This window comes from Miniopterus schreibersii (genome assembly GCF_964146895.1).
Source record: "Miniopterus schreibersii genome assembly, chromosome: 4".
NCBI lineage: Eukaryota > Metazoa > Chordata > Mammalia > Chiroptera > Miniopteridae > Miniopterus > Miniopterus schreibersii.
The window spans coordinates 28360119-28383481 of NC_138105.1; the positions used below are offsets into that span (position 1 = coordinate 28360119).

A 23363-nucleotide genomic window follows, 5' to 3' on the forward strand; every position below is an offset into this window, starting at 1 on the left:
GACCCCACGGCAGGGCTAAAGGGACCTAGGACAAGGAGGTAGAGAGGGATCTTGGACCTCAGCCCTGTCCTGCTTCGTTTGACTTGTCCCAGCTCAGAATTCCTCCCACCTCCCCTTCCCTGGCCCCCTTCCCAGCCTCCTGCTCACTCAATTTCACATCCTCAAAACAGAAGCCCTACATGCATGCTTTCCCTTCCTCAAATTCCTGCATCCCCCATCCCCCACCCGCCTACAAATTCTCTGCAGCCACACCCACTCTCACCTCTTTGCCATCTATATTTTCTCTTCTCTTCTCGAGCACCCGTGTGTGTGTGTGTGTGTGTGTGTGTGTGTGTGTGTGTGTGTTCAAATCCAGTTTTATTAAAATCTGGGAATTTCAGAGTAGTACAAAGTTTTTGACTGACCACTGGACACACCAGACATGAGCTTATGTTTTTGCTTTATTGTGGGTTTGGGTACATGTACTTTTCTAATGCGATCTATATTTTCAAATAAACTTCTAATTTCAGAACAATTTTTTTTTTAAGTATATCTTTATTGATTTCAGAGAGAGGAAGGGAGAGGGAGAGAGAGAGATAGAAACATCAATGATGAGAGTCATTGATCGGCTGCCTCCTGCACGCCCCCGACTGGGGATCGAGCCCACAACCCGGGCATGTGCCCTGACTGGGAATCGAACCCTGATCGCCTGGATCCTAGGTCGACGCTCAACCGCTGAGCCACGCCCGGCCGGGCAGAACAGTTTTAGATTTACAGAAAAATTACAAAGATAGTACAGAGAGGCTGCCTATGTGGGAGGAAAAGGGTTACCTGGTTGGCTGCCCTGGAGCCCGCCCGTGGCCTTGGCACCTGATCCTCTCCACACCATCTTCCTCCTACAACCTGTATACCTGTGATCTGTCTCCAGACTCAGGGCCTGTTTCCTCGACCTGTGGGAGTGGGGTGGCTACTGACTACTCCCCCTGTAAGCCTGCCTCCCTTCAGCCCTGGAACCCACCCACCCAGCCTTGGTGGGCGGGTGCTGGTGCCTCCTTGGAGGTCTTCCCACCAGGACTTCATGTCTACCACCCCCCAGCACTGATCACCCGTTAGGTTGCTAACATACTGGTCGCTCCCACCCCCAGAACGCAAGCTCCCCACACACATAAGGGGAAGCTGATGCACTGGCTTTTGGGTCCCCAGAGTGGAAAAGACAACGAAGAGGGGGGATTTAGATCCAGAAGCTGGTCACTTGCTGTGTGACCTTGGCTAAAGCACTTTCCCTCTTGGAGTTTCCTCTTTGGTAACATGTTGTAAGGATAAAAATGTGACTGGATGGAGGTTTGGAAAATGAGAACCCCTCCTTTCCTCCTCACAGACTCCCCCTCCCCCCTCCCCCACCTTCCTGTTCTGTGCTCCCCACACTTCTCAGGGAAGGTTTCAAAACTGACAGATCAGCTCAGGACTTTTTCAGCAGAGGCTGGTGGAGCCTTCTCTGCCCTCAGCCTGCCTCTGCAAGTTCCTGCCAAGCACACAGTCATAAGTGTTCCCTCATCCTTACTGAGTGCTTCCCAGGCGTGGGCCCTGGCATGGGATCAGCCATGTTCACCACATTAGCTGTGCTCCTGACAAGCCAACTGCTGCCCAGACCTTGCTAACCATGACCTTAGACTCATTGCTCAACCTTTCTTGTCTCATCAGGGATGGTAATGATGGTACCTACCGCATAGGGTCTGTTTGAGGATTTTAAAACGGTATCTAGCCCAGCCAGTGTGGCTCAGTGGTTGAGGGTCGACCCATGAACCTGGAGATCAGGGTTCGATCCCTGGTCAGGGCACATGCCCAGGTTGCAAGCTCTTTCCCCGGTAGGGGGCGTGCAGGAGGCAGCTGATCAATGATTCTCATCATTGATGTTTCAATCTCTCTCTCCCTCTCCCTTCCTCTCTCTGAAATCAATAAAAGAATATATTTTTTAAAAACAGATCAGATACTTAAAAAACAAAAAACAGTCTCTAGAAAGTGCTTAAAATGGCAACTGCGCATAATAGGTGCCATTGACATGTTAGATGTGAAATCTGAGGCTCAGAGAGGGGCAGTGACTTGCCCTGAGGCACACAGCTTGAGTCTGCATGGGAACCCACCTCTGTCCCAAGTCACTATAGGGTTTAGCACACCACATACCCTCCTCAGTTCCCCTTCTAGCACCCCCATTTTCACATGTAGGGGCTCGCCTGGCCTGGAGTGTAGTCAGATGTAATTGCTCAGGCTACAGCTAGCTATATGGTACAAGGAAAGAGTCAGGGGGCAGGTGTCCTGGACATGAGAAGTGTACCCGGTGCAGTGGACATCCATGGTCAGGCATCCCTGTTACATAAAATTTCCTGGGGCTGAGAGACTGAAAAAAAAAAGGCTGACAACTCTAGCATTGTATCACGAGTTTATTAAGGGGCCCTAGCAGGTTTGGCTCAGAGGTTAGAGCGTCAGCCCTCAGAATGAAGGGTCTCAGGTTTGATGCCAGCCCAGGGCACGCACCTCTGCTGCAGGCTCGATCCCCAGCCCTGGTTAGGCCGAGTGCGGGAGGCAACAAATTGATGTCTCTCTCTCACATCAATGTTTCTCTCTCTCCCTTCCCCTCTCTCTGAAAAGCAATGGAAAAAATATCCTCAGGTGAGGATTAAAAAAAAAAATGTTTATTAAGGGAACTTACAGATGAGATGCACCTTGAGCGACAGCAAGGTGAGGTGGATATACTGTGTGCCATGTGCGGTGGCAGACACTAAGGGTTTACATAGGACAGAGCAGGATGGATGGGGCACTAGGGTGTGATCATCCCTAGACAAATGGAGATGTTTGCTCGGTGGGGCAATGGCCTGTTCCGGGAACCAGCACGAGGTGGAGTGCAGGGGAGGGGTAGATCAGACAGTCTCTGAAGGCATTTATGGGAAGGGATCTCTGTTCTGGCTCTGATCTAGCTGTTTCTCTAGCCTGCGGATCCAGCAACAGTCACATCGCTGAACAGTCAGTCTCTCTTCCACAGTCCCTGCCCTTGTCTTCTGGCTAATTTTCCACTCTAGGCTCCAGAGGGAAGCATGTGATCCAGGCTGGTGGGTCAGACCCAGTGACCGCTTCAAGGATGGACACATGATCCAAGTCAGTCCAATGGGCACCAGCCCCGGGACTTTCGCTGGAATCATTAAGAAAGCCTCCACTGGGGCTGCTGAGCTGGCAGGATGTGGGCCTGGAGCTGACTGAGGGGTGTCTTTGCCAATGACAGGGAGAGCCTCCTGAGAAAAAGCACTGAGGAAAGCAGTGCAGAGAGATGAGTAGAGACTCCTGATAACCCCCATAGTACCAGATTCTGCCATATCTGAAGCCATTAACCTTTTCAGTTAGATGAGACAAATTCTCCCTGTTTGTGTTTTTTAAATACGTTTTCATTGATTTCAGAGAGAGGAAGGGAGAGGGAGAGATATAAACATCAACAATGAGTCATTGATCCGCTGCCTCCTGCACACCCCCACCAGGGACTGAGCCGGCAACCCCGGCATGTACCCTGACCAGGAATTGAACTGTGACCTCCTGGTTCATGGGTCGAGCTCAACCACTGAGCTATGCTGGCCTGGCCCTGCTGTTTCTAATTAAACTAGTTTGAATTGCAGCTAAGAGTCCTTCCTAATCTACTTAGTCCCTAAGTGTAGTCATTTTTGTGAGTGTCAAGGGAAATAGGTGAGTTGACCTTCTAGTCCCCCAGGCTTTGAGTGGGAGACCCAAGATAGTCCTGGGGCCCTCCCTGAGCACTCTGTAGTAACCCCACTACACAATCTCCTAGGGCTGGCCCCAGCCTCTCAAGTTCTCCCCAGGCTCCCAGCAAGCTTCTTCTTGTCCCACTAGGACCCCTGGAACTCTAGCCCCCAACCAGTTGGGGAGGAGCCCCTCTCTCAGGGTTGGCTTTGGACTTAGCCTGGTTTCTGCTCCCTGTGTGCCATGAGGCTGGTCCCTTAGCCCATGGCCTCAGCTCCCTTCCCATAGCAGGGCTGCATAGAGGGGTCCACAGGGTTGTGTGTACCTTGTGTGTGTTCCAAGGCCACGCAGTACTGAGGAGGCAGCACTGGAATCATCAGCTCCTGGCCCTGTTCTCTGTACTCTGGTGAAACAGTTCCTCGCCCTCCACTGCCTCTCCCTGCTGACTTCAAATGAGCTCCAGCTGCTCTGAGCTGGAAAAAGCCCCTCTTTGCTGGTTGTCTCTCCAGTTACCCACTTAGAGCCCTGCCATGGGCTCTGCCCCCTCAGCTGCAAAGACTGAACTCTCCAAGGGTGCTAATGGGCCCCCTGCCTGACATCAGGACATTTCCCAGTCACCATAGCTTCCACACCATCGGCACAGCCTCGCATCCCAGCTTTGGAACACCGTGATCCCTGAAACTGTGTGCTGGGGGGTAGCCTGGAGGTGCAGTGAGGTGCAGCAGATCCTTTGATCCTTGCAGCAGTAGACCTGGGCCATTCTGGCTTGTGGCTCTGGACAGGCCACTTTCCCTGAGTCTCAGGTCCCTTATCTGAAACATGCCTTTAATGAGATTTCCTTAAGTGCATTTCGAGGATTAAGTGAAATATAAGTGGTTGCTCTGCGGGTTCTGGCAGAGGTGACCGTTAAGAGCAGGTACGCCATGCTTGTTTTTACTTCCATCTAGGTGAGTTCCTCTTCCCGAGGTTCAGTCCCCAGCTCTCTGCTCTTCACTTTCCCCTTACATCCACCCACCTTCAACCACCTTCCCTTGGCAGACACCTCGCAGCTTCCTCCTTCCACGCCTCTTGGCACTCAGCTGAGTGAGAGGCTGCTAGTGGTCCTCCTAGCCACAGCAGCCCAGCCTTCTAAGAGAGCTGTCTGCACTCTCTTGTCTACACTCTCCTTCCACATCCTCACTACCCTCCCCCTTGTTCCTCTAACCTTGGCAGTGGCCCAGCTCTCTGCTAAACTGATCTGGACAAATGTCACCTTGTTGCGAAATGCCATGGGACTCCTGGCCTTATCTGCCTGGTTGACACTGTTGGCAAGTTCTGGAAACACTCTTGCCCAGCCCTGGCCACCCCACGCCAGCCACCAGGCCTACAGCTCTTGTCCTCCGTGGCTCCTGCTTCCTCTGCCCAGAGCTGTGATGCTGGTGCTTCCTGTTCTCTCATCTCTTGTCTATGCTGGGGCCCTGGCTGACATCACACTGGATTTGGCCCACATTTATTATTTTTTTAAATAGGATTTTAAAAAAATCTTAGTTGCCAACATTAAAAAACCAGATTTCACATAAAAGTCTGAATCTCTGGACGCTGTGATAAACTGGCAGATCTGGCCACACATAGCTTGCATGTTACCACGTGGCAGCCCTTGGTTGAGGCTGAGGACAGCTGCCTGGGAGAAGGCTGCCCCTAGAGGACTCCCAACAGCACTCACCATCCACCCCTGTGATCTCTTACTCGCTTGTATCCATGGAAACCAAGTCTGGACTGAGGGCTCCATGGTTCAAGAGAAGTGGGAAAGAGAACATTTCACTGTGGAAGTGAAAGACACTGTTTAATGTGCTACGATGTCCACGTTGACAGAAAACCATATCCCACCTGCTTTTCTCTTGGTATGACCTGCCTGGCTCCACTCTCAGTCCTCTGTAGGCATCAATTACAAGCACTTGGGATGGCTGCCCTGGACCGGCCCCAAGCTCATTCTAGAATTGAATCCAAGGTGAATCCAGACTTGAATCTTCGGCTGCTCCCTGAATTTGTCTCCTGAGTGTTTCACAGGTACCTCATTCAGTCTTTCAATAAACATTTATTGGCCATCCACTATGTGCTAGGCACTGTTCAAGACATCATGAAAATAACACAGGAAGCCCTGGACTCATTCCCCAGGGTCCTCAAGAGAACACAACAGACTGTTCTCTTCTCTTAAAGGGGATGGGCCCAAGTTGTCAAGAACACCAACAACTTCAGATGTTCATGCCGGGGAGCCTGAAGAACAGGTGGTCATGGATATGCTGAGTTGTCTGGCCTAGTTTGGGCCCTCTCTTCAGTCCCTCTCCAGTCCAGGCTTGGGACAGGAGAGATGACAATCCCCCTAGGAGAGTGGAAGGCACCAGTAAGAAGCAAGAGCCCCCACACAGATAGGGCCAACACCAGTCTCCAGTGTCCAGGTACCAGGCAGCAGTGAGCATCCAAGAGGGGCACTCACTAGCATTTGGTGCTCGGTGCCGGCCAGTCCCAGGACAGTGCAGAGCTTCAGACCTGGCTTCTAGCCTGGATCATAGCTCAGTGGCTGTGCGAGCTTGGTTGTCTCCTAACTTTACATCTATAAAATGAGAGTAAGTGCAACACCTCACAGGGCTGCTGGGAGGATCGCATGAGATGATGTAGGCATCCAGATGCCTATCAAAATGGCCTGCTTTCTTCTCCTCACCACTCATCCCTCAGGGCCCCCGCTCTAGGCTCCCTGGGACCTGTCACTGGGTCCCATCTCCGCTGTGTAGTTTTCCGCTCCTCCCTTCCCCTGACCCTTATTCCTCCTCCCAGCCTCCTTCCCTCTGTTCATCCTACTCAAGGCCAGGGCTTTCTACAAGTCTGTCCTGGTTGCTTCACTATTTCAAACTCTTCTGTATCCCGACAGCCCCACCCCACCCACCCAACCCTCACCTTGCTCTCAGGAGGCAGTCCCAGCTCCTCAGCCTGCCACTGTGGCCTCCCAGGACCTGGGACCACCTTTCCCAGCCCCACCTTCCCCTGCAGCAGCTCTCCAGCAGACAGATGGCACCTCCAGGTCCCATCTCTGTAGATCCATTTCAACTTTTCTTCTCTGACCCCCACACCAGGCCGGACCAGTATCCCTCCACTTCTGTGGGTACCTGGGTCCAGCACATGGGATCCCCCTTCCTCTCGTCCCGCTGGCCAAGAGACCTCCTTGTCCCCATCACAAGAGCCTCTAGGATGGTAGGCCCTAGGAAAACCAGCTTAATCTCTACCCTGCTATGCGTCTCAAATCCCACCATTCCTCAGGCATAGGGGGGAAGCACACACAACGCACAGCTGGATACACTTTTATTGAGGCACTGGATGTGAACAGGGGCCGGTGTGGCCAGCACCGTGTGCAATGGTGGTGGAGGAAGTGGGGGGAGGTAAAGGGGGTGAGGCAGGGCCCAGGGAACCCCAGGCTCGGGCCAGGAGTCGGGGTTGGGTGTCCTTTGCCAGCTCTATCCAGAAATCTGGTGGGATGACTCCAGAAACAGTGACCCCTCTGGCTGGGCAAGGCAAGGCAGCAGTGGGCTAGAAGGGCTCACACATGGGAGAAGGCATGGCTCTTGCAAAGGGGTTTGTCCTTCTTGGAGTAGAAAGTCTTTCCTTCCAGGTTGATCTGACATATCTGAGGACAACCAGGGTCCAGTCATTTGGGGATGGCAGGAAAGGCCCCTTCCCAACCTCTCATGAATCCCAGAGGCAGGCAGTGGGAGGACGGCTGGTGACGAACACAGGGTGCTGAGGGTAGAACCCAAGTATGAGGGGCACTCACCGCACACACGAAGCATGTGTCATGCCAGCTGAAGCCCAGGGCCTCCAGGAAGCGGTCCCCAGCGTCGATCTTGAAGTCACAGCCTCGGCATTTTGTGCCAAACATCTTCTCATAGTCTGGGAGGGATGGAGGCAAAGAGGAAGGAGCTGGGTTCTCATCTGCCCTGGCCGTGCCCCTTTCACTTGGCCCTGCCTTATTTCTTACCTCTCTCACAGTAGGGCACCCCTTCTTCCATGTAGAAGGCCCTGTTCCGAATGGGTGTCTTGCAGGCTGCACAGGTGAAGCAATGCACGTGCCAGGTCATCTTCAGGGCATGCATGATTTCCTGGGAGGAAGTGACAGTCACCTGGTAACTCAACCCGCTCCTGTCCAGAGCTCGGCACACAGGGAAGCTAGCCTCGGGCCCGCTTCCTTCCCACATAAATGTGACACCTGCACATCCACCCTCCCATTCCCTATCTTCTACCCTGAGGTCTCTTGGTGATTGATGTCCACTATGCCTCTGATGACAAGTCCAAAGCTCAGCTCCCGATCTCCATACCCCAAACCTGCTCCTCCCATAGCTGTCCCCATCTCCGTTTTTGGCAACTCCATCCTTCCACCTGCATAGGCCAAATTCCCCTCTTTTCTCACACCATATATCAGGTCCACCAGGAAATCCTGTTGGGTCCACCTTCAAGATGCATCCAGATTCTGACCACTTCTCACAGCCTCCCAGATGCAGGGTGTGAACCTTGGACATCTCTGGCCTAGGTGACCCCATAAAACCAGCTTCCGTGTTCCTCCCTCCGCTCCTACAGATTGCTGTTAACCTGAGCCAGGCTACATCCCTTCTGCTGGAATCCCTGCCTGCTCCACATTTCTCTGAGCAAAAGCCAGAGCCCTGTGAAGGGCCCAGAAGCCAGCAGATCTAGTCTCTGTCTTCTGCTCCCCGCACATAGCTCTAACCCATGGTCAATGTACCAGGCACACAATCTTGGGGCTTCACACCAGCTGTCCCCTCTGCCTGTCTGCCCCCTGATATCTGCAAGGTTCAGCTCTTACCTCTTTCAAGTTTCTGCTCAAATATCACCTTCTCCATGAGGCCCATTCTGACAACATGGGCTTATATGCTCATTTAAAAATGGAAGAGTTGCCCTGGCTGATTTGGCTCAGTGGTTAGAATGTCAGCCTGCAGACTGAAGGATTCTGGGTTCAACTCTGGCTAAGGGCACATGCCTCGGTTGTGGTTTTGATCCCGTCCCAGTTGGGGTGTGTGCGGGAGGCAACCAGTCAATAAGTCTCTCTCACATCAATGTTTCTCTTCCACTTCCACTCTTTCGGAAAAGCAATGGAAAAAATATCCTTGAAAGGATGTGGACCAAGCTAGATCTAAGTATGGGCTGCATCTAGCTCTCAGATGGCCCATCCGTGCCCTCTACAACATCTGTGTCACCTCTCACACACACCTCACAACCACCCAGGACTTACTGCCACCTCATTTTAGAGAGGCCCAGAGAAGGCGACTTTCCCCAATAGACGGCAGAAATGGGTTTTGTGCTGTGTCGTTGACTCTAAAGCTGGCTTTTCCCACTGCCTATGATAGGACGGGGCTCCAGCAGGTGTGGCGGCCCACGGCCGGGCCCAGTGGGCACGTGGCAGGAAGGCAGGTTTCTGCTGGTACTCACAAGAGCTTATGAGCCAGTACTAATGTCTATTTTAACCCCTAGTTTCCTAAATCTGTCTGCTTCTCCCACCCCCATGGCCCTGGCCCCAGCAGCCTGCGTCCCTGTCTAGTTGTCTCTGCCTGCCAGGGAGGCCTGTGAGGCACACCTGACCTCCCAGCCCCCAGCTCCAAACTCCTAACACAGCCGCTGCCCACCTCTTCCACCGCACCTCACACCTTCCCGGGTGTTACCTTGTGACACAAATGATTCCTTCTGCCTACAGCCCTGCCTCTGATCTTTCTCCAAGCTAATTCCTACACATTTTAAGTTCAACTTAGAGGCCATTTCCACCCACTCATCAAGGGTTTACTAACCACCCCCCTATATATGGGCACAGTATAAAGTGTGAACAAACAGCCCTGGTCCCAGCCCATGTTCATACTTGGGGAAGACGTGGTACAAAAAGACTGGGGGGTAGTGAGTAAACTGTGTGGTGTCTAGCCTGGTAGGAACAGAGAGCATCAAGAAAGGTGTTCCTGAGGAAATATTTGAGTCCCAGATGAGAAGGAATGAGGTAAAGAGAGTATTAGAGTGTTCTTGCCAGGGGACAGTCTGCGCAAAGGCTCAGAAGTGAGGAGAGGAAAGCACCTGTGGTTGGATCACCAGGGTGAGGGAGGCTGGTGGTGAATGGTGATCCTTGAGCATGGGGTCCCAGATCAGAATGGGTTCTTTCTAATGTGTGTCCCCCACCCCCCAGAGCTTCCCTCCAACTCCACTGAAACAATTTACCTGCCCTGTGTCTCTCCCCATTCCCCACACTGAGCTCTGAGGACAGGCAGTCTCCAGCGCTGGGTGCAGGAAGGGCATAGAGCCCATGGCAGGTTGGGGAGGTCAGCCTCTTGTCCCATCGAGGGTGAGGTGCTCTGTTGGGTCTATCAGGCCCTGGAATCCCTGTAAGAGGGGAAGCTGAGGCTGCAGGGCCACTCTGTGGAACCACTGGCCTGGGCCAGGGCAGAAGTAGGGTTTGCCATCAAAGTTCACTCTAGGACCCAGGAGCCAGCCTGTCCTGTGAGCCTCAGGTCCTCATCTGTGGCCTGGGTAATAAACCCCCCCCACCTAGGACTTGGGGAGAGGGGGTAGGATGAGAGTGCAGTGTAATGCAGGCAGAGCAGTAGGACCTTGATCTGTAGGAAGCAAATCCAGATGCCCAGCTCAAGGGAGTTCCTGGGATCCAGCTCATTCTTCTAGAAAAGTCATATGAGGTATGGCCTAGGCTAGCAGAGGAATGGCTGTGCTCTTGGGCATAACTCCCTCATCTATAAGAAGGAAATAATCAAATGACTTCATAGTATGATTATAAAGCTGGATGCCTACACACAGTAAGTGCTACATGGTCTGTCACTATAATGACAAAGACTATAACATCTGTTCTCCTAATGATGGAATCTCTACTTTTTGCAGGCACATGGCTGCCCCAAATGGACTACATTTCCTAGCCTCCCTTGCAGCTCAGTGGGGTCATATGACTGAGTTCTGACCAATGGGATGGAAGCAAAGGGCTGGGTGGCAGCATCCTCTAAAGATGAATGACCCGGGCCTTCCATCCCTCCCTCCCCTTCCAACTTCATGCTGGCTGGAATGTGAGAATTTTGGCTGAGGCCCAAGAGCCATGGACTGTAAGTGGTAAGTAAGCCTGTGTAGGGAATGGCCAAGCAACAAGATATAGGAACCTTGAGCCATCTACCAGTCCTGGACTGCCCGCCTCTGGACTTTCTTAGGTGAGAAATAAGCTACCATCATTTTTAGTTTTCTATCAGTTGCAGTCAAGGTAATCCTCACATACATGAGTGTCACCATAGAGCTTTCTGGCTACATCTGGCATCTCTGCCTCTGGATCCAGAAATAAGAAGCATGAGTGACAGGAAGAGCCCAAGCTGGAGTCAACTGGGCTCACACTGCCCACACTTAACAAAGAGAACAAATGGGGGGAGGCAGACAGCCCATCACTCTTAGCTATGACATGTGCTGACCTAAGTCCCAAGCCAGCTCCAGTTGCAGCTCAGTTGTCCTTCAGGAAACCTGGCCTGGCTATGCCATGTGTGTAGTCTCAGTGGGAAAACTAGGATTGTGTACCATAAGTTTTTGAGTCTGAATTTCTGGTTTTGCCCTCAATAGTCCTTTGTCTTTCAAGCATACCAAGTCATCTCTCAGGGGCTTCATTTTCTCATACATTAGGGGTGCAGACACTGGATCAGCCTCTCAAAGGACTGTCACAACTAACCCCCTTCTCTTTTGCCTTCCTCTCTTACGGGATTGCCCTGCAGCCCAGGTGCTCAAAAGGTAACAGCTCTAACCACTGAGGTAAAGATGCACATTCCTGGTTTTTCTTCCAGAGTTAAAAGGTGAAACCTCATGAAAGGGATACCATTTGCCCCTCTGCCTCCTTCCTGTCTGCAGCAAGAATATAAGGCCGGGGGCTTGCACAGTCATCTGGGAACCATGATACGATAAGCTTGGGGACAAAGGTCTATGGGTTAAGGATTTTGGAACAAAAAGGCAGGAAAAGCCTAAAAGCAGTATCCTCGAGCTGTTATTCCAGCCCTGAAATTCTTATGATTAAAGTATAACTCATTCTGCTTAAATCTTTGCAGTGGAGTTTTCTGTTACTGCAGCCAAGTGCAATGTCACTGACACAACAGCCAGCTTGTTTTAACCTGATCTGCACTTACTTCCCTTCTTCAGGGGACATCATGCTAGTTTTAATTCAGGGAACCAGTCCTCCCCCACTCTCAGCCAACTCCTGCTCCAGGGTGGGTGTCACCCAGGCCAGGCCAATCTGGGGCTTGGCCCAGAGATGGGCATGTGACGCAAGCCAGGCGGATGAGCAGCAGCACTGGCACTCTTGATGCATCAACTGGCCCAGAAGCGAAGCTCTTGTTCACTTTGTGGTGCTAAGCTGGAGAGATGTAACCTGAAGCTGCTGTGGCTCCATCTCTGTCGCCTTCTAGGGAACAGCAAGATGGGAATGAAGCCAACAATGAAAGTAGAGGCAAGTAGTAGGAAGAGTTCTGATGACCTCAGGACCTGCTGTCAGCTGGGCCTGAAGTTAGCACCCCTTGGGCTTGCCAGTTATTTGAGCCAATACACTTTTTTGTTGTTGTTAATCTTCACCCAAGGATATTTTTTCCCATTGATTTTTAGAGAGTGGAAAGGGGGGTGGAGAGAGAGAGAAACATCGATTGGTTGCCTCCCATACATGCCCCGACCCCTGACGAGAGACAGGGGATCAAACCTGCAACTCAGGTACATGGGCCAATGCTCTAACCATTGAGCCACACCGGCCAGGGCTGAGCCAATACACTCTTGCTCAAGCCCTGGTCATTGTTAAAAGGATCCTGGCTAATGCAAAGTAAGGCCAATAGAGCAGCGCATTTATTAAGCTGCTAAGGATCCAAAGGGCTCATGCAGGGAGAGCCCCTCAATGTCAACAGGGTCAGACACACCTTCCCACCCACCCACCAACCCCACTCACGCCGGTGATCTTTTTCTTGCACTTGGCACAGCTGGGTGCATAGCGCATGTCATAGCAGGGCGGGCAGAAGATGGCCCCCTTCTCCTCAAAGAAGCCGCCCTCTTCAAGGATCATCCCACACTGGCTGCACACAAACTCCTCGGGGTGGTACGCGTGGCCCAGTGCCACCAGGTAGCGGCCCCTAAGGGGAGGGGAGGGCAGTGAGAGGGAGTGTATACAAATGAGGTGGGAGCTCCTGGCCTAAGCCCCAGTGGATTTACTGAACACCTATGCTGAAGCCTGGGAGGTGAAGTCCATTCTCCATATTTCCCAAAGGAGGGAGAAAATAGGCTTGGAGGTGACTTGCCCATGGTCACACTGGGAGAATAATGAAGCTGTATCACTTTATGACATGAGGGAGTGGGGCAGTGTTGGAACAGGGAGGAGGGATACACTGGGTGGGGCTGCTGACTGGGCCCAATGAGATGAGCCCGACTGAGGCCCTGGAGAGGAGCAGGCCCAGTGTGTCCATGAGTCCTGAAGACCAGTGGGTACCTGCGCTGACCCTGGTGCCCACGTTATCCTGCTTGCCTGTTCTGTCTGACCTGGGGAGAGGTCCACAGGTCCCAGATAAATGGGCATGCTCTGCAGAGTCTGAGCTGACAGGAGTCAAGAGCAGGGGTGGAGCCGAGAACTAGAAAGCCTCTAGAATCTGGTACTTTGACTCAGGGGTGGGGGGCAAGGGGGTAGGTTGTGACCCTGTTGGACCCCAGGGAGCAGTACAGAGGAAGGAACCCTGGCCTGTCTACAGAGCAGAGGCTCAGTAGAGAGAGACCAAGCGAGCGGGAGGGAGAGAGGCAGAGGGGCTGGGAGGGGCAGGCCCTTCTTTGCCTGAGAGCAGCAAGTCTACGGGGTGTAGCTCTGATGCATCGCTGGCACTTCCTCCATTTTGCTGGAGCAAACACTGATAAAGGCTGATGTGGGGAGAGGGGGAGTGATGCAGGATTCAGAGTCTGAGGACTCAGGCCAGGTCCCTACCTCCACTCTAAATGGGAACTGAGCCCTTATCCTTGTGCAACAGCGGCTGAGATGAGTGGGGAGACTGACGAGGGAACAGTGGTTAGAAAGACACTGGGACCAGGCATCAGGACAGGAAAGGAACAGGGCCACCCACCGGATGACCTTGTGGCACTGATGGCACACAGGAGTCTTGCCGTTGCTGCCACCGCCCCCTCCTGTGCCCCCTCCAGCAGCCGCCTGCACGATGGAGGTGCGGTTCTGCAGAGGCGTGGGTGTGGCAGGCTGGCTGTGCCGGGTCAGCACCGTGCTCGTCTTGTCTGGGGCGTAGCGCTCAGCAAATGCAGGGTCCACAGCCCAGGGTGGGCGGCTGGTGGGGCTGGGGGTGGTAGGGCCTGCCAGGGCCAAGGAAAGCGGCTCCAGGGGGGTGTCCAGGGACCCCAAAAGACAGGGGATAGAGCCCAGGGGAGCTTGGAGGGGCCCACCACCCCCATAACCCTGGGGGCTACCCACCCTTCCCCAGGCCCAAGCCCACTCTCTCACCAGGCCAGGGTTCCTGGGGTGTAGCTGAGGCTGGGACTGGGGCTTCTGTCCTGGGCACCTGGCTGCAAGACCTGCCATTCAAGGCACTGCACAGCTGGGTCTCCTAACAAGACCCCACCCCACAACCTTGGTCCTACTGGCCCCATGGGAGCTGCCTGGGTGCATGAGAACTCCTGGGCTGGACCCCTGGTCCCACTGGGGTAAGGATGGGTAAGGCAGCTTACCCAGAGGGCTTGCCTGTTGTATAGGGTTGGGAGGTGGAGCAGGGATCTTGCTTCTGGGGCAGCTCTTGGGACTCCCTCGTCCCCAAGATCCAGCTCTGATGGCAGGGCCCCCTTTTTCAGGTACCATCTCCCACTGAGTCCCAAACTGGCAGGGTCCACACTGGGTCTAAACAATCTAATACCCACACCCAAGACACAAACCAAGCCCACAAAGAGAGAAGACAGAGGCAGAGAAAGCAGAACTGAGAGTGTTTATTTCCATGCCCAAGCCAGCACAGACCTGGCAGACAGCAGCACCAGAGGGCAAAGAGGGAAGGCAATAGAAGACGAAGCCAGGCCCTGTGCCAGGCGGGCAGCCAGGGCCAGGCCAGCAGGAGGCTCAGTGCAGGAGCAGGAAAGGGGTGGGTCAGGTAGGCAAAAGTTGGAGGCACCAGGGGGTGCCCTGGCCAGGAGGAAGAGAGAGAGGCAGAGAGGACAGCTGGCCGGCCAGCCCTGGGGCTACGACTGCACGTTGAGCACGTGGGCAGAGCGCTGGTGGTGCCAGTCCCGGAGGCGGGTGTAGCGTGGGCTCTGCAGCTCCAGGACATACTTTTCCCTAAGGGGCAGAGAGAGAAGGAGGAGGAAGTGGAAGGAAGGAGAGATGGAAGGAAGAAAAGAAGGGAGGGAGGAAGGAAGGAAAGAAAGGAGAATGGAGAGCTCTGGCTGGGGACCCCCAGGAGCAATCACAGGGTGGTGGCTGGAATGGGAGAGGCAGGAGATGAGAAAGAGGGACTGGTGCCTGTCCTTTTACCTTGACTTCTTCATGTGCTCCTCATCCGGGTCTTGCACTGAGAAAGCAGAGGCAGGCATTGACCAAAAGAAGACAGAGGGCCATCCAAGCCCTGAGCCCTGGCAAAGGGTTACAGGGTGCCTAGCGAGCTCTGGCTGAGCCCAGGCGGAGGCTGGGGGCCAGGAGGACAGTGTGCCCCTTGCCCTGGGCTGTCACTTACTGAACTCAGTGCCCGTGAGATGGGCAAGGATGCGGAAGGAACGGGACTGGCCTGTTCCAGGCCGCGGCCGCCAGTCTTCCGTGTCCTCCATCAGCCGCTGCTTGCTGGCGTCTGGGACCAGCGGTCGGAGCGGCTGTCTGTGGGGAGGGTGTGGCTCAGAACCTCATGCTAGGGGTGAACAGTGGGGTAGCCCCTCCCTGGAATTCATACATGTGGGCTATAGTGATGGGAGAGTGGGGAAGGGCAAGGCCAGGACCCTGCTGGGTGAATGAGGGGGTAGATAAGTGAGAGGGGAGGGGGCAATCAGGGTGAGAGGGAGCCACGGTAGGGAGGGGCCACCACCCAGAATGCCAACAGCAAGGAAGAGAGGGACAAGCAGAGGGGGCTCACTGACTTGTCAGGGGTCTGCACCTGTGAAGGAAATAGACAGATGGGACAGATAAAGGAAAAAAGGGAGATACATGGGAAGAAGAAAGATAGCAAGGGGTCAGAGTGGCCAGGGGCAAGGCTGCACTGAGAGTGCCTGGGGCTCAGTGGGCCCAACACCACACCCCAACCCCGGGCTGCCACTGGGGGGCGCTGCCTGGCTCAGAGCTCCCAGGAGGGCAGTTGCTGGGCAGGAGCAGAAGAGGAGCCCTGAGCCTGCAGCCCCGACCCCGGCCGCCAGGGGTCAATGCGGCATGGTGCCAGCCGGGCCAGGGTAGAGAGCAGACAGAGCAGCGGGGGGGGGGGGGACAAAGCGTGGGCGGTGGGCGGGCGCGACCGACATACCCATTCTGCTGTGGGGCGCTGTCAGCCAGCGGGGACGCCCCAAAGGGCCGTGCAGTCTTGTTGAGGGAAGCGCTGGGTGCAAAGGTGTACCGCGGGGGGTCCGAGGCAGGGGCCAGGGCCTGGGCAGAGACAGGGCAGTGCAGGCCAGGGCGGGCGGGGGTGGAGGAATGGGAGGGGCCTTGGGCCGGAGCTGCAGAGAGGGGTGCCCCGCCCCTACACATCTGGATGAGGCTTTGGGGGAGGGGGTGACTCAGGTTTCAAGGGGCCCATTTGGGAGCGATTTCAGCCCAGGAGTGCGGCTAGCAGTACAGGCCGGTGGAGGCAGTGTGGACAGACAGGCAGACGCGCATGGTCAGACAATGCAGCAGCCCCAACCCAACTCCCAGTTCCCCACACTCTCCCAGACTCCGGCTTTTGCCCCCTACTCCCATACAGGGACGGGTGTACCGAGGGGCCTGTGCAGGGAAAGCAGGCCAGCCAGGAATCCCGTGTCACCCCACCGCCACCCAGATGGCCCAGGCCCTGTCGCCTACCTTCCGAGGTTTGCTCTGAGCTGGCTGGGCCCTGGAGGAGAACAGGAAGGGGTGACAGAGGGCCAGGACCCAGAACACCTTACCCACTAGGTGGGCCAGAGCCCTTATACCTGCTGAGACCCAGGCTGAGGCGCTCCCCACAGGCTCGGATCTTGTTTTGGGCTTCGATGTGTGTGAGGCCTCCAGCATTCTCACCATCGATATTCAGCACCCAGTCACCCACAGCTACCCCAGCCTGTGCAGCTTTGCCTCCAGGAGTGAGCTGTGGAGAGAGGAGGGTCACCAGACCACAAGACTGCCAATCAAACTGAGGCCAACAGTAGTCAACCTGCCTAAACTGCCTGGCTTCCAGAACCCAGAGGCCTCTTCATTCAGCATATTCTGGGCAGCTGTTGGATACTAAAGTGACCTGGGAGGGGTGGGGCTCACCTGGGCTTCACAATCACTCCAATCACCCAGTTCATTTAGTTATTCACCTCCATGACCCTCCCCACAGTCTAGAAACTGCCATGATGTCAACAAGCAGCCACCCTCAGGCTAAACCCCAAGCTTCTCTCAGCTCCAGTTGGCCTCTTACCCAGGCTGTTTCACCTACCAGACATGTCCTCTGGCTTGGGCATGTGGCAAGTTCCTCCCTGACACCCCTGGGTGACCTCTTACAACCCCAGCACCCTGTGCTGGGACCACCTCCAGGGATCTGCAGGAATCCCCTGAGAGCCAGGAATAGGCCCCATCATCTTCAGGTTCCCAGTGAACAATGCCTGCTTGAAGGGGGCTCATGGTGTCAGTTGGGGCTTCTTGGCTGTAAATGTGTCACCTCAAGCCTTCAATTGCCATTCACCCTCTCCCCAATCCTTTGGACTCTAGTTGGGGATCCCTGGTTACTGTGGCAAATGAGGGGCAATAGCAGGCTGGAAGGAATGGTCATCACCAGCGTGAGCTGAGACCATCAGGGATGACTTCTGGGAAGTGGTGGGCCTTGGTGACAAGAGTGACATGTGCTGCCCAGGGGGTGAGAGTCCACCTATGAAGGCCTTAAAGGCAGCGGGGAAGGAACCAGGACTGGGCCTTGAAGTTAGGCAGTGCCATTAGCATTTCGAAGGCATAGGTTATGGTTATTTCTCAGGTCCCTGATAGAAGTGGCCCTGACAAACCCCACTGGGCCCTCCCAGCCCTCTAATTCAGCAGCAGCAATCCAGACAGGGGCAGTACTGCTGTTCATGGGTCTAAGCTTTCAGGACTGTCTGGCCAGCTGACAAAGGGCCTGACATTGAGCAGACTTCTGTGGGGAAGTACTAGAAGGGGGATTCAAACTGCACAGCTGGGGGGAGTGGGGGTTGGCAGGTACAGGCTGCCCAAAGCCCCAGGAGGCTCCTTAGGTGTATGGGTACACACACTGAGTTGAAGTAGGGAGAGGGGAGGCAGAGAGACCAGACGCAGAGACCGACAACACTGGGACAAGAAGAGATGGGTTTGGTGGCTCTATTTCATGCTTAGGAGGTTGGAATGATAAAGCACTGGGTGACTGCTTCTTTACCTTCTAAATGGCAAGGATACAATCTACATTTATTGAGCGCCTAGTATTGCCACATACTGACACTGAATCCTCCCTGAGGAAAAGAGTCTGAGATTATCCCCATTTTACACATGGGAAAACGGAAAGGTTAAGTAACTTGCTTCAAGTTGCCCAGCTAGTAAAAGGTAGGGCCCAGACCCTGACCCTAAGGCTCCACTACACCAGGCCACCTCTGCTGAGTGCTGGGGCCCCCAGCCTACCTGGAAAGACTCCCTGATCCCCTGGCTGGGTTTGGAGCCTACATTCCCTATCTCACCTTTAGTTCAATCCAACCCCTTACAATGGGCATTAGGAAAGTAACGCCCTTGAAGGGAAGTGACTTACTCAAGGTCATGGTGAGTCAGTAGAAGGGAAACCTGGTCCAGCCACTCCCTACCCACAGGGATGGCTCCTGGGAAGTGTGGACTGAGCCTGAGGTGGGGGTCTTGGGGTGGGCAGGAGCAGCTGGCTCCCAGAGTTGGGACAACTTCCTTCCTAGGAGTGGGAGTTGAGGACAGGAAACACAAGAGGGACAGGGGAGTGGTCAGAGAGGTGGAGAGAAAAGCTCGAGAGCTGGGAGGGCAGGAAGGGGGCGGGAGATGGCTGGAAAGAGAAGCAAGGAGGCCAGAGGGACCAAGGAGGGGAAAAAAGCCAGGGGGTTGGACACTGCATGGGGTGAGGGGTGAGTCAGCCTGAGGGCTCCACAGAGCAGCCCAACCCCCCAGTCCCAGACATTACCTCATCTCCCAGGCCTGGGCCCACAGCCAGCCCTAGCCCCTCCCTCCTCCCTCCATGCTGGGGTCAGGGGAGAGGGAGAGGGCTATCCCACCTCTTAAAAGACCACCCCACCCACCCACCCACCTAACTCCTAGGGCCCAGGTCCAACTCCAGGGCTGGGCTTAGCTGGTGGCCCCACCCACTTCCTGGGGCTGCTGACAAAGGAGCCAAGAGTGCCCCCAAAAGGCCACATCTGAAAGTCCATCCCAGAGGCTACTACATTGCCCATCCCCACCAATGAAGAAACTAAAGCACAGAGGCCAGCTAAGTTCTAAGCCCCCCAGACATACTGGCCAGCACTTTCCCAGGGAGGGGATGTAGGGTAGGTTTTTATGGCTGGCAAGGCTTGAGAATTGTATAGGGGTGGGTTTGTATGGTAGGAGGACCACTGCCCTTAGCTGCCCTGCTGGCAGGGCAGTTTCCAGGGAACACTGAGGAAAGATCTGTTGGAAAAACAGTGACCACCTCCCTGCCCTGGCCATCAAGCCCAACTCCCACACACAGACCCCGCCTTGGGGCCCCTCTCAGGCTGGGCAGTGCCTGAAGAACCTTCTGACCCCCTCTGGATTATGCTTGTCCTGGGCTTCCCACCAACAGCTGCCTGCCCACTGGGTGCCTAGGTGGGCCTCTCTGGACAGGCGGATTGGGCACAGGAATTCCCTACTCCTCATAACCCCTAGACCACAGTCAGAGACACCAGCACAAGGGCTGGCCTCACTGTCTTTGGGCAGGCAGTTTGTTCTCTATACCCCACAACTGACCCTACAGCTGGAGCCATGGCCTAGTGGTCACCGAGACACCCACCAATATGGTTGAGGGGTCCAGACCTAGGCCAGCCATTTTTGGCTCCGCAGACTCCAGTCACCAGTTGGTCATCCCAGTGTGGGGCTGCATTCTTGGGCTTATAAGGCAATCCCCCGGCCACAGGGAGGAGCCAGCCCCCAGCTCCACCCCTACTAGGGCAGGCTCTCAGGGGCTGAAATTAGAGACCTAGAGCTCTTTCCACACCTACTTGGGGTCAAAGGCCACTGCATCCTGAATAGGACCAGTGGAAGGGAATGGAAGTCCTCAAGTTAGACGGCAGAAACAACCCCACCCACCCACCTACAAAAACTGCGGGCATCCCAGGGCTGGAATTCTAATCCCTGCATGGCCATGGAATCTCCGAAGGAGCCCTTCCAACTCTTAGCCCTGACTGAGTTCCCTCATCTGGAAAAACAGATGATAATGGCTCTTTTCAGGATGGCAATGAGATTGTAGTGAGATCCTGCAGTCAGAGTGCCCTGCCTGGGGCCTGGCTCTCTCAAGCAGCTTACACACTTCCTAGAGACCTCAGGTTCCCCTCCTGCAGAATGGGCATTCCCTGGGCCTCAGAGGTGGCCCTAGGAGCTTTGTGGAATGGCATCAGGTAATGCAGTGCTGGAGAAGTGTGAGGGCTCCTCTCCCAGCATCCACCTAGTTAGTAGTCTTTGTGGCAAGTGCCCCCCACACCTCTGGACCTGGACACCTCCTGGTTTACTGGCCCTGGCTCAGATTCCTCCCATCACCCACAGGCGACCTGAGCACCCAAAGACTCCTAGGGGAGCCCCTCCCCCAACCTAGGCTCACCCGGGAGATGGAGAGGGGCACATTGAAGTCCTTGCCCCCTTGCAGCCGAAAGCCCCAAGGGGCTGGTCCCTCTAGCACCACCTTGAAGGAATCCATGGTGCCTGCCCCTGAGAGAAGAGAAAGGTGAGTAGCCCACATGGTAGGGCAGGTAGGCACAGCTCCAGACGCCAGACTTGGACTGGTGGCAGGCAGGCAGGGGCAGATGCTGAGCACACCCAGGGCACTGGTAGGCAAGCACCTTGTCAGGTTTGGCTGGGCTGCTGGAAAGACAGGGGCAACCCCCATCCTCCAGGGGCTGGGAGGGTGAGGAGAGCCGGCATCCAGGCTTGAAGTTATCTGCATCCAGGAGCGGACCGCAAAGCTAAAGTGGCACGACCTCCCCACAAGCCAGCTTTGAGTCTCGGACAGCGGGGTGAGTCAGGGGCCCGAACTCCTCTCCCCCGCCCCCAGGTCCCGGCAGGCAGGCCGCGGCTTGAGCCTGCTCGGACTATATAAGGCGTGTAAGCTGACACTATGCAGAGCCAGCCGAGGGAGCACCCGGGGGCTCGGGACTCGAGGGGGAGGGGTGGGAAGGGAGGCGGCTGGAGCGGGTCCTACTCACTCGGGGACTGGTCGAGGCTGCTGGGAGCTATGACCGGGGCGCGGGGAGCGGGGCGGCGGCCCTAGCGGAGATCAACGGGGGTTGGGACCCCAAAGCGTGGCCATTATGGGAATTCATCCCCGAGCGCAGTGGAGGTGCTACCTTCCACACTGGCCTGCTACCCTCCAGGCGTGACTCAGTTTCCCCCTTTCTCCCCGCCCAGGCCCTATGCCGCGACAGAGTCCCGGGCGCAGGAAGCGGCGCAGGCCGCGATCTGCCTCGCCGCAGCCGGCTCCGCCGCAGGAAGGCGGGGGCGGGGGCGGGGGCGGGGGCGGGGGCGGGGTCGGCGCAGGAGCCCGGGCCCGCGGGAGGCAGCTCAGCGCTGGCCAGGACCCCTCACGGCCTCCGTGGTCCCTAGAAGCCCCTGCTCCCTGCCTGACCCAGCCCCAGCTGCCTCTTGCAGTCGCCTGTACCTGCTGTGCCCCGCCGGGGCGCTGCTCGACGGCGGGCTCCAAGGAGCTGCCTTAGGATCGGCCGCCGCGCTCTGGCCCCGCCCCCGCAGGCGCCGTCCGCTTTGAGGCCACGGAAGGGGGCGGTGCCTGAGGCCACGCCCCCAAAGTCGTGCCCACGAGCAGCCTCTCCCCTCTCCCCCCTCTGTGGGAAGCCCCACCCATCCTTCCGCCCCGCCCAATCACGAAGTCGGATCCCGCTTTGAGCTGGAAGCCGCGGCCCGCCCCAGTCCCCCGGTGGTGCGGCGCCCTGTGCTGCTCGCCCGGCCGCTTGCGCCTCCCGCTGGCCGAGCGAAAAGAAAGCAGCCTTCGGAAGCAACGTCTGTGAGCCTTTATTTCCTCCTCGGAAAAATGGGACAATAATACTCTCCTCGCAGGGCTGCTGCAAGGACAGGCATTGTTTGGCGTAAGGCTCAGACATCGGCGGCTCCAGAATTTCTAAATCGGAGAGACTTGGTGGGGGACACATATCGCAGTGGGGTTAGTTGAGGGGGGAACAGGGGAGCTTGAAGCTAGGTTTGGAGAACACTGCGAAGGCAGAAAATAAAGGAGCGGACAGAAATGGAGGGGGCCTGGCCGGCGTGGCTCAGCGGTTGAGTGTCGACCTAGGATCCAGGTGATCTGGTTCGATTCCCGATCAGGGCACATGCCCCGGTTGTGGGCTCTATCCCCAGTCGGGGGCGTGCAGGAGGCAGCCGATCAATGACTCTCATCATTGATGTTTCTATCTCTCTCCCTCTCCTTTCCTCTCTCTGAAATCAATAAAGATATATTAGAAAAAAAAAATTTAAAAAAAAGAAGTGGAGGGGGCCTTTTGCTGGACCCTGAGCTTGACCTGTGTCGTTGCCCTCACTCCCACCCCCTGACCCCCGGAAAGTCAGGAGCCCGCTGCCCAGCGACCACGGCTCAGCATGGACCCCATACTGTCCAGATAGGCTGTGTCCTGGTACCAAGGGCAGGCAGTGCCTCCACTAGGAGTATGTTCCCACTAGTGGAGACAAAGAGTCCCCACTTTGCCGCCCCCCCCCCCACCTCAGAGCAGGTGTAAGAGGAAATAAAGCAGGGACAGGAGTGTTCAGGTGAGTGAACACCCCTTAGCTCCTCCTAGGACATGTCTGCCGCTGTCTCCCTCCTCCACCATCATCACATTCCCCTCTTCTGCATTATTTCCCTCACTGCACAAACTGCTGTAAGAGGCTCCTATTTAAAGAAATCCTCTCTTGACCCCACCTCCCTCTCCAGCTATGGCTCTTTTATTCTCCCCTTGAGAGTGAAATTCCTTGAAGGAGTTATCTGTGGCCCTGTCTCTATTTGCTTTCCTTCCGTTCTCTCTTGAACCCACTCATCAGGCTCTTGTCCCCCCAGTCCTCTGAATGCATTGCCTCTTCTCAAGGTCTACAATGACCTAGGGTTATCAAATCAATGGTGCTTTCTCAGCTATCCTCTGCCTAGGAGCACTCCAGGTGCACTCTCTCTTCCCCTGGCTTCATGCCTCCTCCTGCCCTACTGCTGTTCCTTCTCCACTTCCTTTGGAGGTTCCTCATCTGCCTCCCAATCTGACCATCAGATCTTTCCGCT

The 23363-nt window shown here is 55.5% G+C and overlaps 1 protein-coding gene across 10 annotated transcripts; it reads right to left on the minus strand.

Moving 5' to 3' along the window:
- Window positions 1–7036: 7036 nt before the first annotated feature.
- On the minus strand, window positions 7037–21830 carry PDLIM7 (PDZ and LIM domain 7). Of its 10 annotated transcripts, none has more exons than XM_081136660.1 (14): window positions 21750–21830; window positions 20697–20803; window positions 16867–17018; window positions 16757–16787; window positions 16224–16342; window positions 15843–15863; window positions 15453–15589; window positions 15254–15290; window positions 14240–14301; window positions 13854–14091; window positions 12701–12881; window positions 7727–7847; window positions 7523–7638; window positions 7037–7375 (listed from the first exon to the last, which is right to left on the minus strand). In XM_081136660.1, the coding sequence occupies exons 2-14, from the start codon at window positions 20790–20792 to the stop codon at window positions 7289–7291; spliced, it is 1398 nt and encodes a 465-aa protein (XP_080992786.1). In that variant the 5' UTR covers window positions 20793–20803; window positions 21750–21830; the 3' UTR covers window positions 7037–7288. The 10 variants fall into 10 exon arrangements, with proteins under 10 accessions (XP_080992786.1, XP_080992792.1, XP_080992790.1 ...); XM_081136666.1 differs by having other exon boundaries at window positions 14240–14310; window positions 21750–21824; XM_081136664.1 differs by lacking the exon at window positions 15843–15863.
- Window positions 21831–23363: the final 1533 nt, after the last annotated feature.